General features: G+C 37.6%; 1 protein-coding gene across 1 annotated transcript in view; it reads right to left on the reverse strand.

The window, feature by feature from the left end:
• Positions 1–282: 282 nt before the first annotated feature.
• The window catches only part of CPVL (carboxypeptidase vitellogenic like), a 47,328-nt gene continuing 32,905 nt past the window's right edge, over positions 283–14,705 (reverse strand). The window contains exons 9-13 of the mRNA XM_063303824.1: positions 14,350–14,481; positions 13,317–13,415; positions 12,384–12,557; positions 8,591–8,773; positions 283–584 (exon numbers count right to left, since the gene is read on the reverse strand). Of these exons, the coding sequence (XP_063159894.1) occupies positions 468–584; positions 8,591–8,773; positions 12,384–12,557; positions 13,317–13,415; positions 14,350–14,481 (705 nt within the window). The 3' untranslated portion in view covers positions 283–467. The remainder of the gene's footprint in view (positions 585–8,590; positions 8,774–12,383; positions 12,558–13,316; positions 13,416–14,349; positions 14,482–14,705) is intronic.

Raw genomic sequence — 14,705 nt, forward strand, 5'->3', positions numbered from 1 at the left:
ACCAAAAAATATAAAAAAGCAATTGCTGTTGAAATCCATGATTCCTGTGTGCCACAAGGCATTCCTTTGGAGCTTGCATGTGATATCATAATGCATGTAGAAAAGCGATTGGGCTTACATCACAACACTGCTCGCATCACTTTGACCCTCCACCCCATCCGTGGATGCTGCTGGTTATAATGTACAGCATTTCACAAAACAAATGGAAAAGTTGGAAATGAATCTAGTTTGGGTTCTGCTAATTAGGCCAAGAATGTCCAGAGAAAGAGAGTAAATGAGACAGAGAGAGAGATGTGACATTTATTTTGAGAACAAGAAATCAAGTTGGATGAATGGCTCATTTACAGATCAAAACAGATTTTCCCAAGGGGGAAAAAAAAGCCCTCATAATACTTCTAATCACCATTCCTTTGATCTCCATTGGCCAATGCAATCTCTTTAGTAGACTTTCCAAAAAATTTCAAGTTTTATTTTCCATATCCACTTTGTTTCCATCCTTTTCCTGTGATAAATCTATCCATCATATCCAAAGCCCTTTCAGGTTGGTCATAAGGCAAGATGTGGCCACCTCCTCGAACAATGACCTATAGAATTACATATAAAAAAACAAATTAGAGATATCCCAAAGAAGGGGGGGATGCTCCAGGACATGTTAAAATGCAGGTAAACAAAATTATCATGGAATGTACACTAACAAAAATAAAGAAGAAACTACAGTTCAGAATTGTGGCAGTATTCTTGTTCCTATGTTAACTATTACAAATTTCTATGAATGAATAATGTTTCAGCAATGCTGAACAATGTTCAAGCAATGTTAGAAGCCTTGTTTAATCTGCACAGAATCTTTCTACCAAAGTGTGACAGCTTTTTGCTTCATAGGCAGGACTAAATCTCACTTTATATTTTATATATTCTATTTTATAAATAGAAAGAAAAAAGAAAGAAGAAAGAGAAAGGTAAGAATATAATAAAGAAAGAGAAAAGAAATATGTAAAGAAGTGACTTCCAACCTTCATAACAAGAAGTATAAACAAATTTAGTAACTCTTCACCCTCTCTAAAGTTACAAACATTTATCTCTTCATTCCATATCCCATTTCTTATCTACAAACAAATCTGTAAAACATCATCTTTTCAGTTCTGGTATCAGCAGGAATTCCATAAAAGGTAGCCAGAAGTAACAACATTTCTTGTTTTAACCTTGATCCAATAAACCTAACTTTATATTCCTTCCTTTTACTTCTAACAGTCTTAATCTTTAGTTTATTCAAATATTGTTGTAGGATTTGATTTCTCTCCATTTAGTCTTTGTCCCATTGCACAGAGTTCTTCAAGGCTTTAACAAGCCTCTTTTGTAAATCCAGAAAATTATCCAGGTCACTCTTTTGGTTTGTCATTTGTATTTCCCTTTTAAATTTAAAACCTCAGCCAGTTTCTTTTATAGATCCAGTGAAACATCCTTTTCTAAGTCATTCTCTTGGCCTGTCAGTTGTAAATCCACTTTCAATACCATCTCTATCTTGTCATATAAAATTTGTTCTACATCTGTCCTTTCTTCAATAACATCTTTTAGACATAGTCTATCCATAAAAGTAGACGTCATTACTGACATTGTTGATATTGTGGCTACTATTTTCTGATTCCATTCTTCAAAAGTGTCTTTCAGTATTTTTATTGTCATAACGTTTTGCACCATCTTGCAGGCCTGTATATCTTTCCTCTTACCTTTCTTCTACCTAAAATCTTTAGTCCCCTCTAGTATACAGTTCTTGAAATCATGAAATTGCTTATCCTTATACAAGATCTTATAAAACCTAAACAGGATCTATTTCCCACAAGAAGCTGTTTGTACTTCATAATTAATTCCAAAATCTTATTGTAAAAGTTTCAATATTCCAATTTTATCTGTACCCTTAATCCATTTTTAACTTCTATGATCAACATCTTATTTAGCTTTTTGCTGTTTATTTCAGATTCTTTAAATTCTCAAGCTTATGATTAAAAATTTCTTTCATTCAGGATTGAAGGCAGGATTCAAGTCTCATGCACATTCATTCATTCATTCATTCATTCATTCATTCATTCATTCTACTTGTATACTGCCAAGTAACTTAAGCAACAATTGGCTGATGATCTGTCCCTTCATTTGAACCAGATTTTGAAACACACAACATAAGAAGAGATCACTTAGGTATTTAAAACTGCAGCCATCAAACATACTTTATTTTGACTTTGGAATAATCTTGACCTCTACTCTAATCCCTCAGGGCAGCCCTTTTATTCTGCAGTCCACTGACAACTATGAGTAGATGGTGCTAAACACCTTGCAAATGTCTGCAATGTCATTCAGGCTTCGATGGAACTACAAAAGCTGAAGTTCCACAGACATGCATGCACTGAAAAAAAAGACTAGACGGATGACTTTTTTTCTCTCTTCTCTGCCCAGGAATATACAGAACTGGGGAATGAGTGGGAAAAGGAAAAATTAACAGGAAAGTCCACAGGACTCAATTGCAAATGGTGTTTATGCACAACCAAAAAGTAACAGTAGAACGCAGAACCTTTGCTTACATTTACCCACTTCCTCTTTGACCTTGGTGTTTAAAGAAAAAGAAGGCAACAGCTGTGACATTTCAGGGTGTTCTCTGATCATTCAGCTTCAAGAAAACAAAGGGCTGTGAATGCCAGCATTTAGTTTATGGGCTAGTCTGGATAAAAGAAAATTATCTACTCCTAAAACAGATCATATGACACCTCTAGACAAACCCCTTTCCAGACTTGGCCTAAAAATACACAATAGATTTTTTTCCCCATACACTTGAATTAAAAGATTATATGAGTGTCATCCTAGCTGGGAAGTTATTAAATGCGACAGTATTTGTTCCCTATGTTGGCTGGGGAATTCTGGGAGTTGAAGTCCACACGTCTTAAAGTTGCCAAGGTTGAGAAACACTGCCTATGAGAGTTCTTATACGAAGAGAAAAATATTGTGAGATTGCTAGACTTGACAACTGAAGGAAGAAAGGAAAGACTAAGAAGCACACAGAGAAAGAGAGAACATATTGACCAAACAGACACAACATTGAACAAGGATATTCAAGATACCCACAAATCAGGCAGCTTCTGATTACACGATCTGATGGTTGAGCTAACCTTTCAGTATCATTCAAATCAATAAAAATGGAGGATACCAAGAGCCTTCTGAAGACTCCAAGACACTTCGGAGGAACAATTTATTTGATTTCCCCCACTTTCTTCTTATTGCATTCTGTGACAAAGTAATTCTTTTCTCCATTTTTTCCTTTGATGTTAATGAAGCTGTAAATAAGAATGTGTAAAGAATTCCAAAATACTGAAATAAAGTTGTATTTTATCTAATTAGCATAATTCTCTTGAGAGTACAATCTGACCATTTTAAATACAGGTAGTCCTTCACTTAAAACTGTTTAACGATGGTCCAAAGTTACAATGGCCTTGGAATGGGTGCTTTACAGCCTGAAAAGCACTGCTGAGTGTCGCAAAACGTTGCACCCCACCCTCGATCACATGATCACATTTCAGGTGCTTGGCAACCGACTCACATTTACAACTGGTTGCAGCGTCCCATGGTCATGTTTTGCAATGTTTTTTGCCATTTTCTTCCAAATAATAAAGGCGGGATAGAAAGTAAATTAAATAAATAATTTTAAAAAAAAGTCCATTGGGAAAGCTGGATTTGCTTAACGACCACAGTGGTTCGCTTAACACCTGCTGTAAAAATGGTCGTAAAATTGGATCCGGTCACGTGGTGACTCGACTTATGACCACAATGACTTACAATGGAAATTCCTGTCAGAATTGTGGTCGTAAGTCAAGGACTACCTGTACTGAACTATAAATTGCACAAAGGAAGGCCCAATAAACACACAAATGGCTTGAGACATAGAAGAGTAAACCTACGTTTAGGATTATGTACATTAGCAGCAATGAGTCAGAGTAAAGTCTGCAGTTTACCTTGTTCCCCTCCCCTCTGTTCTCACATGGCTAAGAGGAGGAAGAAATTAGCATAGTTTTACTTTACTGAATTCATAACATTTTTACAAATGAATCAGGAATTAAAGTTTAAAGCAAACTCCAATCATCTTTGGATTGTTTAGTTGGCTTGCTTAAGAAGGTAATTGATCTGAAACCATGACTTAGCTAGGAATTGTCTGAATGTCATGTTCCCGTTCCGATGTTTATGGTTCCTCGTAACGTTTCACATGTCATATCTGCAGTTGCATGCCTGCCTGGCCACGCTGGTAAATTTCCTTTGTGCTGACTTGTGATCTTCTGGAATGTATGTTTGGGTTATCTCTGCTGTTCAAGGTTACTTTCTCAGGCCGATTCTAACGGTTGCTAGCATCTGGGGTGGGTGGTTGCTATGCTAGCCTGAGGGGAGGGTTTGCAACGGGAGCAAGGCTTTTTAAGTTTGTAATTGGCGCGCTTTTGCTCATTCTCAGCTTTCTTCGTACTTTGCATACTATTCATTCAATAAATTAGTTTTCTCTAGTAACTACTGATGAGACTCCTTTTATTGGAATAGGCAATCATTACATAAAGCTGAGAATCTTTAATATCAGTCCGCTAGCATCCATCCAGTTTCCTGTGAGGAGTTTAATTAGCAATGACTGAAACTGCCCCAACCTCAACCACCGGCTCGGGGGAAAGTCAGCTCTCCAGAGGTGGGGAACAAGAGCCCATGGGACCGCGGAGAGAGGGGACTCTCACGCCAGGGTCGGATGACCTCTCCGAGGCAACGGATTCCAGTTGCGATACGGAGAAGGCAGTGAAGTCAGTGGTAGTCAAGAAGACGGAGGGACCCTTGTATGGGTCGCCACCAGCCCCAGCCAAGCCGGTGTATTCCTCGCTGTTTCCGACCGTGCAGATCACCAAAAGGACGAGAGCAGTGACACCAACGGAGATGGAGACGGAGAAATCCCAGCAGCTGGAGGCGAGGATGAAATCCATAGAGGATTTGTTGGCAAAGTTAACCTTTACCAGGGACACTCAAAAAAAGAAAAAGATGGGAGGTAAAGAAGGTAGTGACTCTCCTGACACCTCCGCATCCCCAACCCCCCCTCCCCCCGTAGACAAACAGGGAAAGCCACGGAAATATTGGGGGGGAGGGCCCCCGCCGAGCAAGCCTCCAAAGAAAGCCTCCTTACCTTCCCCAAGTAGGGAGCAGAAGGAGAGAGGACGGAGCCGGGAGGGGGGGAGACGTGTGAAAGTTTGACTGGCAGAGGCTCAAGAAATAGCGCCAGAGGTGCAGGAGGAAGAGCCACCACAGCCACGAAAGGCTAAGCAAAAAAAGAGACACAATAGCCCAACCCGGGTCCGATATCGAGACTTTAATGTGAAGTTTAATGGGGATCCTACAAAGCTGTCATTTTTTTTGACTAATGCACACAGCTATATGGAAGAGTTTGGGAGCGTGTTTCGTTCTGAGTGGGCTAAGATTAATGCTGTCGCGACCCAACTAGAGGAGAGGGCAGCAGACTGGTTCATGCGACTGGTTGACATGGACGCTTTGGAGTTGGATTGCTTTGATGATTTCATGTGGGCAATGAAAATGCATTTTGGTGATCCTCTAGCTGAGGAAAAAGCAAAGGTAGCCCTAAGGGAGTTGGTTCAAGGCTCCAGATCAGTGTCGGATTATGCGCTGGAGTTTCAAGCACTCTCCGGCAAAGTAGAGGATTGGTCTGCCACCACCCTTGTAGAGATGTTCAAAGATGGACTAAGACCAGATATACTACGATGGGCAGTTGTACGGGGCGACCCAGCAACGCTGTATGAGTGGATACAATTGGCTGCGAAGGTTGAACAAGCCCAAGCTAAGTATACTCAAACTAAAAGAGGTCCCAAACAACAAGCGATGGGGAAACCTACAAGGCCAGCAGCTACTGCTAGCAAACCAGTGAGACGGTCGTGGCAAGAAGAAAAAGAAAGCCGTTTTGCCAAAGGATTGTGCCTGCGGTGTGGAAAGGAGGGGCACCTGGCAGCTGCATGTCCCCGCAGGAAACCAGAGGAACGGAGAGACAGATCGGGGGGGAAATCACCAGTGGCACCGAGGAAGCTGAAAGCGACAGTAGCAGAGCTGGTGGAGGATGTGGGCAAGACGAAAAAGAAGCCTCCCAACCGGCGGAAAACTCCAGCCACCTGCTCTAAAAAGCGCCAAGGAGCAGGTGGAAGAAGAGGGGCGCGATCATGTCTCGGTGAGTGGAAATTTCGCAACGTTGACCGTGAGACTTAAGCTCGGTTCCCGTACAAAAACTGTGGAACTATGGGCTATGATTGATTCGGGATGCTCACGTTCCTTAATGCATCCTGATGTAGTAGCTGCTTTGGAGTTACCCACCTTCCCGTTGAAACGTCCCATGATTTTCACCCAATTGGATGGATCTATATCGGGGGGAAAACCGGTCACCCAGTCTACAGCATTAGTGGCTTTGCAACTGGGTAGCCACTGAGAAAAGTTGCCCTTTGTGGTGGCACCGGTGGGTGGTCCCTTGGTCATTCTGGGGATGCCTTGGTTTGTTCAACAGAACCCTAGTATAAACTGGGTACACCAAACTGTTACTTTTGCAGATGGGTTCTATAAAGCCCCTCCTGGCAATCATTACACTGAAGCAAAATGGAATCCTGGATTATTCCTCCTTCCAAATGCACAGAAGTAAGGAACATATGTGAGGCAACCTTTTGCATGGGCTTATTCTGTATGCAAAATTATACTGAATAGTAAGGCATTACTTTTAAAAAATTAAATAGTGGAATGGTAGGGAAAAATAGCATTTTAATCCAAGGAGAAGTGATTTTGTGATGGAGAGGCTCTTTAGATGCTTTTTAGTTGGTGTTATCAATGTATTTTATGCATGTTTATTTTATTAACTATCAACCTCAGGCTAATATTAACTTCTATTTTGTGATCTTTTTATAATATTAAATAAATTTGATTTTAAGTGGAGTTTTGATTGCTTTAAATGCCTTCACTTTGGCTAATTATTTCATTGCACTGAAATTGAATACTTATTTATTTTCCACAGAGCCACTGCATACTAGCACATTTTTTATATTACAATCATGTGGTAGGGAAGTTTTTCAAAGCTTAAGGTTTTTAGTATAAACTAATACTAAATGTTTCCTTATGAAATAGCAAAGATGCTGTATTGTAAACCTAGCTGAAAAATACAAATTAGAAGAATGAAAAGGTTTTGATATTAGGCCTGCACTAGCCTTAAGTGTCTGAAGAATATCAGTCAGAATCCCAAAAGAGCATAATATGTTTGTAAGAATTTGTATTGCTGACTGACAATGTAATCTTTTGAAGGAGATAGGCGGGGCAGTGATGAAATTTGATAAATAAATAAAATAAATAAATAATTGTTTGTGACAAGCCAATGCAGATTAATATGTTAACCTGTTAGTGTTTCATGGGGGAAGCAAGCAAGCAGCATATGCATAACACATTTTTATCTAGGGCTAACAACAGTAATTGCGATCCACTGTCCACTCTAAGGGAGCAGGGATAGAAGGAAGATTTGGTAAGATCAAATCTTGCTGCTTTCCACATCACCAACCAGACTGGGGTAGAGAAGTGTGCATAATTTAGATTCGCCTCTAAAATTATTGTGCTCAGTGCTTGTAACGTTAATAAATGCATAGTTCACAGAGTGGGAAAAAAATGTTTTCACCTAAAATTACACTAGACTCAATCACATGCAATGAAAGACATGGCACAGTATCTCACTTCGGCACACATTACAGGTAGTCCTCGTTTAGCGACTGTTCACAGTTACGACAGTGATGAAAAAGTAACTTTACAACCAATCCTCGCATTTACAACCTTTGCAGGTCTGTAAAGCAAAGGAAAGCTAAATTAAAATAATAAGCACAGTTGCAGTTTCACTTAGGAACCGCTTCACTTAATGACCAAGTTGCCGGTCCCAGTTGTGGTCATTAAACAAGGACTACCTGTTCCTCACTTGATTTATTTTAAAGAAATTCCTGGGATTAAAGTAACTTGTTGATATTCCTGTGACAGGATAAATAACCAAGAGGTGAATTATCTTCAGGATCACCTATTGAGAGTGCTGATTACGGACTGAGGAGGTCATCCATTCTTTCTCTTATTCTGTTCTAACATTTTGACATTTTTTATTCTTGACTATTTTTTTTATATAAGCAGGGAGCAAACCCTACACTCACTAGCACTGATAATGCTACTTAGTCGGTAATGAAACATCTGCAAGCAAACAACTAAGCTCAGAGAGCACCAAGGACTCCACAGTTCGATCCTGAGCTACATATATTCTCTTCTAATTTTTAAAAAAATTATTTATCTCTTTTTCTTTCTTCTGATACTTAACTTTCTCTTCCAGTTCTCTTCCTCAAGTTGCCAGGTAAGTGGCAAGGCAATACAGTCAGAAAATCTTATGTCTTCTAATAAAATGCATTAGTCTAAAAAGATGCTACCAGACTCCTGATTTTTTGCTACCACAGACTAACTTGGCTCTCCTCCTACAGTGTCATATTTAACCCATACTTTGTTTTTGTTAGGAAATGTCTCATCTCACCTGATAGAATTCACCCACTTGGCGTACATAGCCAGCAACTTCAGGGTCTTTATCATGTATTCGCCATACAATTCTCTCAGCGTTTTTGTACTCTTTTACCTTGGCCCATGGCACAGTAGGCAGAAATCGTTCAGTCAGTGGAGCTGCCACAATGATATCAAGTTGTCCATTGTATAAGAGAACCTGGAAGTCAAATATAAGTAAAAAAACAAGTAAAGCTCAAAACAAACAAAATGTTCTGTGAGTCTCCCCTGTTAATTTTGTTATTTTTTTCAATTCCATGCATCGTCATCATCATCATTATTACTCTTGAATTTATACCTATTGTGATGTTTTTATTGTCTTGTTTTGATTTTATTTTGATTTAATCAAAATAAAAAAACGTTAAAACAAAATAAAATTGTTTTAGGTTTTAATAATTTGTATAATGAAAAGCAATGTTTGGGTGGTTAAAAGGTTTAACTGATCAATATTACATCAACCATCTGAATCATAATTTTGCATAGTAAAGCCGCAAAAACTTGTACTGTTGCAGAACGAAATCTTAGCCTGTAAAAAAAAAATCCTTGGCATCTTCTTGGTGATCTAGCACAGAGGGATCCAAGACACAAAACAAAGAAGTAGAAGCCTAAATAACACAGAGGTTTCTGAGATGCACAATTTCTGATGGCCAAATTTAGACAACACTAGTGGTTCAATCATCTAGATAAGTTACAGAAAGGGCCCACTCTTAACTATCTGCAGGAATCAGGTCCATAAGTTAGGAAACACCTGTCCTGCCAGGCGTTAGGAGCATCTGCAGACTCATCCAACCACAACATGCATTTCAAGCCCCTCTCACCCTATTAATTCTAGAATATTACTATTTTTAAATGTTTAAAAAAATATTTTATACCACTTCCTATTATAGAAACACTGATCTTACTCTGAACTGACTTAAATTGCCCTCAGAAATCATAATGTCTTGGTATGCAAGATTATTATATTTACAGAGGCTAGGATGAACAGCCTTTATTGCATTAAAAGTGACAAGAAATTGTGCAAGAAAGGAATAAGGATCTAAAAGCTCCATTGTTAGCCTTGTATACAAGGAATTAAACAAACTTTCCTTTGGAATTTAAAATATAGAGATGGACAGTTTAAATCTTTTAGCTTTGTTTCTTAGGTATACTGTAGCTAGCAAGTAGGACAGAAAGACAAAAAGCAAAAAATGTCACCAAAAACATTGTTACAAGGTCAGAAAGTATCTTTCCAGTGCAGCAAAATTACTTTATGCACGAAGATGGAAAGATTCAGCACTACCCATAATGGAGGAATGGTTGGTGATGATGATGGAACTTGCTAAGATAGCTAAATTGACTTCTTTGATCAGGGAAAAGACAGTATCTACGTTTACTGCTGACTGAAAAGCCCTTATGGATTTTTTGCATAAAACAGAAAAAAATAAAATTATGATTAATGGTTTTAATAATTAGACAGGATAGATTATAGAAAGAGAGTTAAGTTGTAACCATAAAGTAAGAGGTAAATTTATAATTGTACCTATAAATGCAGTAAAGTAGATTGGAAGCTACTTCTTTGTATCTTTTTTCTTTCTTTTCTACTTTTCTTTTACTTTTTTTTTCTTTCTTGCACTTTTTGCTTTCTCTGTGATTTCTTTCTTTTTCTTTTCCTTACTTTATATTAGTTTGTATTAGCTTTTATCTTCCTTCTTAAAATCTTTAAATAAATAAATAGGAGAAAGTATCTTTCCAGGAATACTGTATCTTGTAAATGTTTTTAATTAACTAAATTAATCTGCTGTAGCTGGAATCAAAATTCTGAACTTTTCCTACAGATGAAGGTCTATCTAAACGTACAACAGTATAGTATGGTGGAGGGGTTGGGGTGGGTGGTGACTACATAACAACAGAAATTTATTCACTGGAATTTATACAGAAATAAGCAGTAGCAGCACAATATTAAGAACTTTAAGCTTTGCTGTGTAAATGGAAAGGAAGATTGAGAACAGATGTGCTCAACTCAGGAACATCTCCTGGGAGGCAATCAAAAAACTCAAGATCTCAGTTGTGATTGAAGCCCTGTCCTTCCCACTTTATTTTTACACATATCAAAAAGGGGTGGGGCTTCAGTCACATGGTCATAGCTGCCATCTTGACTTTTTCTATTCTCACCCCCAGGCAACCAGGTTCAATATAAAGCTTCAGGACCACAGGGGGCCCCTGAAATCCTTGGGTACTACCCCAAAGCCTTTCCAAAAACTGCCACCAAACTATAGTTTTGAATGTATCAGGCAAAAGAGGAACATTATTCAATATCCAGACAGTAACATTAATGGTATTAATTTCATAAAAATATTAAGTTAAAATTAACATTTTTTTTGTCCTGGCTCCTCCTCTTTTTTTTGGGGGGGGGACTGCAGCCCCTTTCATGCCACTTCAAAGTCCAAGTGCAGCACTTTGCTGGAAAATACTGTGCATCCCAATTCTGAATAAAGATATTAGAATGCACATCATTTTAAAAAGGATAAGGAAATTTTTATTAGTGTCAGAACCTACTTCATCTTACAAATGTGACTTAGCTTTCTAATAGTTTATTTCTTAATAGTATATATCAGGATCTAACAGCAAACTGTTAGCACTTAAGCCAAGATAAGAATCCTTTGTATTACTTATTTTCCATAAGAAGCACATGTGCATTTTAATTCCTTGTTACTAAAACATCCTAGAAGGGTTAAGAGTCTTTTCAGTAAGACTCACCAAGCTGACTCAGATAAATAATTCTACTGTTTCTCTGAAGGAGCTATTCCTTAAAAATCTTGATCTTCCATGGCCTCAACAAAAACTTCATGTAGTTGTTATACTCAATAATATGTGGATTACTACAATTACTTTATAAGGGGAGACATAGTGCAATATCCTTAGTTTTACTGGCCTATACGCCATGCAATCTGTATTGTTTAATAATACAGTATGAAGAATTTAGGGGGATAAGTGGGAGATATTTGTTTTCTACATTTGTATTTCAACCTGAGAACTCAAGATGATGTTAATGGAGATCCCCCCTAATTTTAACTCCACCGAAACATTCTTAAAAGATAGATAGGACTAAGACAGAATGATTGACCCAAACCCAAACAGTGAGCTGTATGCTCAGTCAAACTCAAACCCAAGTCTTCTCCAATCTATGTCCAAGACATTTACCTCTGGGGTAAACAAATTCTGTCAAACTTCATTTTATGTTGATAGAAGATGGTACTTTAACTGTTTCTCTTGTCCTTGGCAAAAAGCATGCTTTACAAATTATGAAGGTAAAAGATCATCTCAGGAAATTTAAAATATTGCAAACTTAACATCAAACACTATTTAAAATGCTTAATGACAATATGTGGGAAGAAAGAACATCCCCTTTAGTTTACAATAGCTGTCTTGCCATAACCATCTTCTAAACCATGGCAAAATCTCTTTACATTGCTGACTTGTTGCAAATTCATGCAGAAAGAATTGTGTGACTATCTCTCCTCCCTTGAGAACACCAAAACAAAAAAGCAATTAGCTAAAAATTAATTGACAATTAATTGACAAATGTGACTTGGCAAATGTGAATATGCCTTAGGGTTTACAAAACTTCCAAATTATATATGAATTTAAACAGTACAATTTTCTTCTACAAAAATATAATGTTCAGTCAAGACCAGTGTTAAATATTTGGAGAATAAATAAATAAATAATCAATATTTCTTTTCATGTTCTAAAACTGACAAGTAAGAAATTCAGGTTGGCATCTTACTTACCCTGTAATGATCCATTAAAATAGCCAACCAAGGTTTTATTGTCTTCATTATATCTTCAATCAAGTGCTCTTCAACTATAGAGCCATTGTGGAAGGTCAAGTTTCCAACATGGATAGATTTCCTTATGTTTGGCAATGACAATAGCTTTCCAAAATATTCCTGATCTGCAGGCTCCTATCATTAAAATGAGAAAGAGAAAGAACGCAGACAAAATTACTTTATGAAAGCAAGAAAACAAAGTTATACATCTATATTTTAAATGATTCTTTTTTCTTTCTTATTGCAGTCAAGTGTGCTTAACACCACATCAGTGAGAATTAAGTGATCTTGCAGTTTCATGTTCAGGTTTGAAATGATGAAACAATTTAATATGTTCAGATCAATTAACTTTGTAAGAAGGAAAAAGCCAGCAATTTGTAAAAAGATATGGTACTTGGTAAGCAAAAGAGGTTTGTTTTTCATTGATTAATGTAAATACGCTAAATCAGTTCTGAGGCAAGTTTAATATCTGGAATGTTACTTCATTAGCTGCTCTTTTAAATAAGGGGGAAAAGTTTGCTGGACCAGACCAACAGGCCCAACTCATGAAGCATCTGGCATGCTGGCAACAAGATTTCTCTGCTGTTTGCCCTCAGTACCTTGTACTGAGATAGCTTTAGACCACTGGTCTGGAAGAAAAAAGTCATCTCCTCCTTGACCTCTTGACCTAGCAAAACTCTTAAAACACATAACTGGCTTCAAGGAAAAGAGTAAGAAAAAGAAGGGATCTTTCCTGCAAGCCTTCAAAGACAGAAAAAAGTACATCTGTTACTACCATCTGATCTAGTTGCTTTTTGCAGAACATCATCACACTCCTATCATCCTTTTTGGTCTATAGACCAGACATGTACATGTACATTTCCAATATGTCTGGCTTTTCTCATGAGTACTTACTTGGCACTGCAAGAAGTTGAAATAGTTGCTACATCCTGTAATAGTCTGAACATAAGGAGGACTTCCAGTTTTATCGCCATTCAACAGAGTATCAAATACCTGAGGAAAAAATAATATAAGTTCAACATGTTCATTTTCACTGCTGAATGTGTCAACTGTTCATTGTTCTACAGGTGCCACAGCTAGTAAAGGAAAGCTGGTAAAATACACTTGTACTAAAAATACTAAAAGGAAGATCCCTCCTTGCTCCAAGGTCCAACTGAGTACCATATTTCAAGTCAGAAAAGGTAAATATCCTATTCAAATCTCTCCAAGAGAGGTTGGAGAGGAAAGATCATTCTTTTCCCTTGGAAAAGTACATGGTGGATGAGTTGGTCCTATTGGTCTGCTCCAGCAAGCTTTTTTCTTTCCCCCTTATGTAAAATAGCAGCTAGTGAAATTAATATTCCAGAGACTAAACTTGCTTGCATGATATCAGCAAAAATCAGTGTAGCATAAATTTTAAAATGAACAATAACTTTTTTTTTAAAGACAATCTTGTAAAATAGGCCAGATTCATCAGATTACTGGAATACAAAATACTACAAAGAGATGCACGTCAGTCAATTACTGAGAGTCATGGTAACCCCTTCTTCACCTTTTTTTCAAGTGACTGAAAAAAATTAGAATCCTTATTTGTGGATAGAAAAGGTATGATGGAGATGTTCAAGCATCCCCACAAGTTCTACAATTGCTTTTCTGCCAATTTCTGGAGATAAGAAAAAGCTTTAGGGCATTCAGGCATTAAGAAATTAAAGCAATCTACAAAAGAGATGCCTATGTAAACATACACTCAAGTGCTCAATTTTAAAGGAAATCCAGTGTAAACTTTAGGGGAACATTGGAGAATGACTTTTCCCCCTATTAGCTTTCTTTTTGCTGCTGCTGCTGCTGCAATCAAGTTTGCGACCTCCATTCGGTTTCCTTCTGACCCCTTACTCTGTTCAGATGGTTTTAATTGCTGAAGGCCAGCATGTGGGCCTCAACGACATACTTCAAAGGCTTCTTTCCATTTCTTCTGCTGGATGTATTGTTGTCCCAGATTAGTCTGATTCTGGACATGTACCCTCTGCTTCTCATCCACCAAGCCAATTTGATATAAGAATTCTGCATAGCCTCCCAACATCTGATCAAGAAAATGAATGATATTAATCTAGACTGTTTTCATTTTCAAATGCCATTAAAAAGTTTGAAAAGCACGAAACAAAATCAATACATTCAGCTGAGACAAAAAACATGCTAGCAAACGTATACACTTTATTAAAACGGTAATAAAGTTTCAATGGCTTTTAAGCAGCCAATCTTGGTGGGGTTGCAACTAATTTACATTCTTATATTAAGAAACATGTG

This window comes from Candoia aspera, chromosome 4, assembly GCF_035149785.1.
Source record: "Candoia aspera isolate rCanAsp1 chromosome 4, rCanAsp1.hap2, whole genome shotgun sequence".
In the NCBI taxonomy this organism is placed as follows: domain Eukaryota; kingdom Metazoa; phylum Chordata; class Lepidosauria; order Squamata; family Boidae; genus Candoia; species Candoia aspera.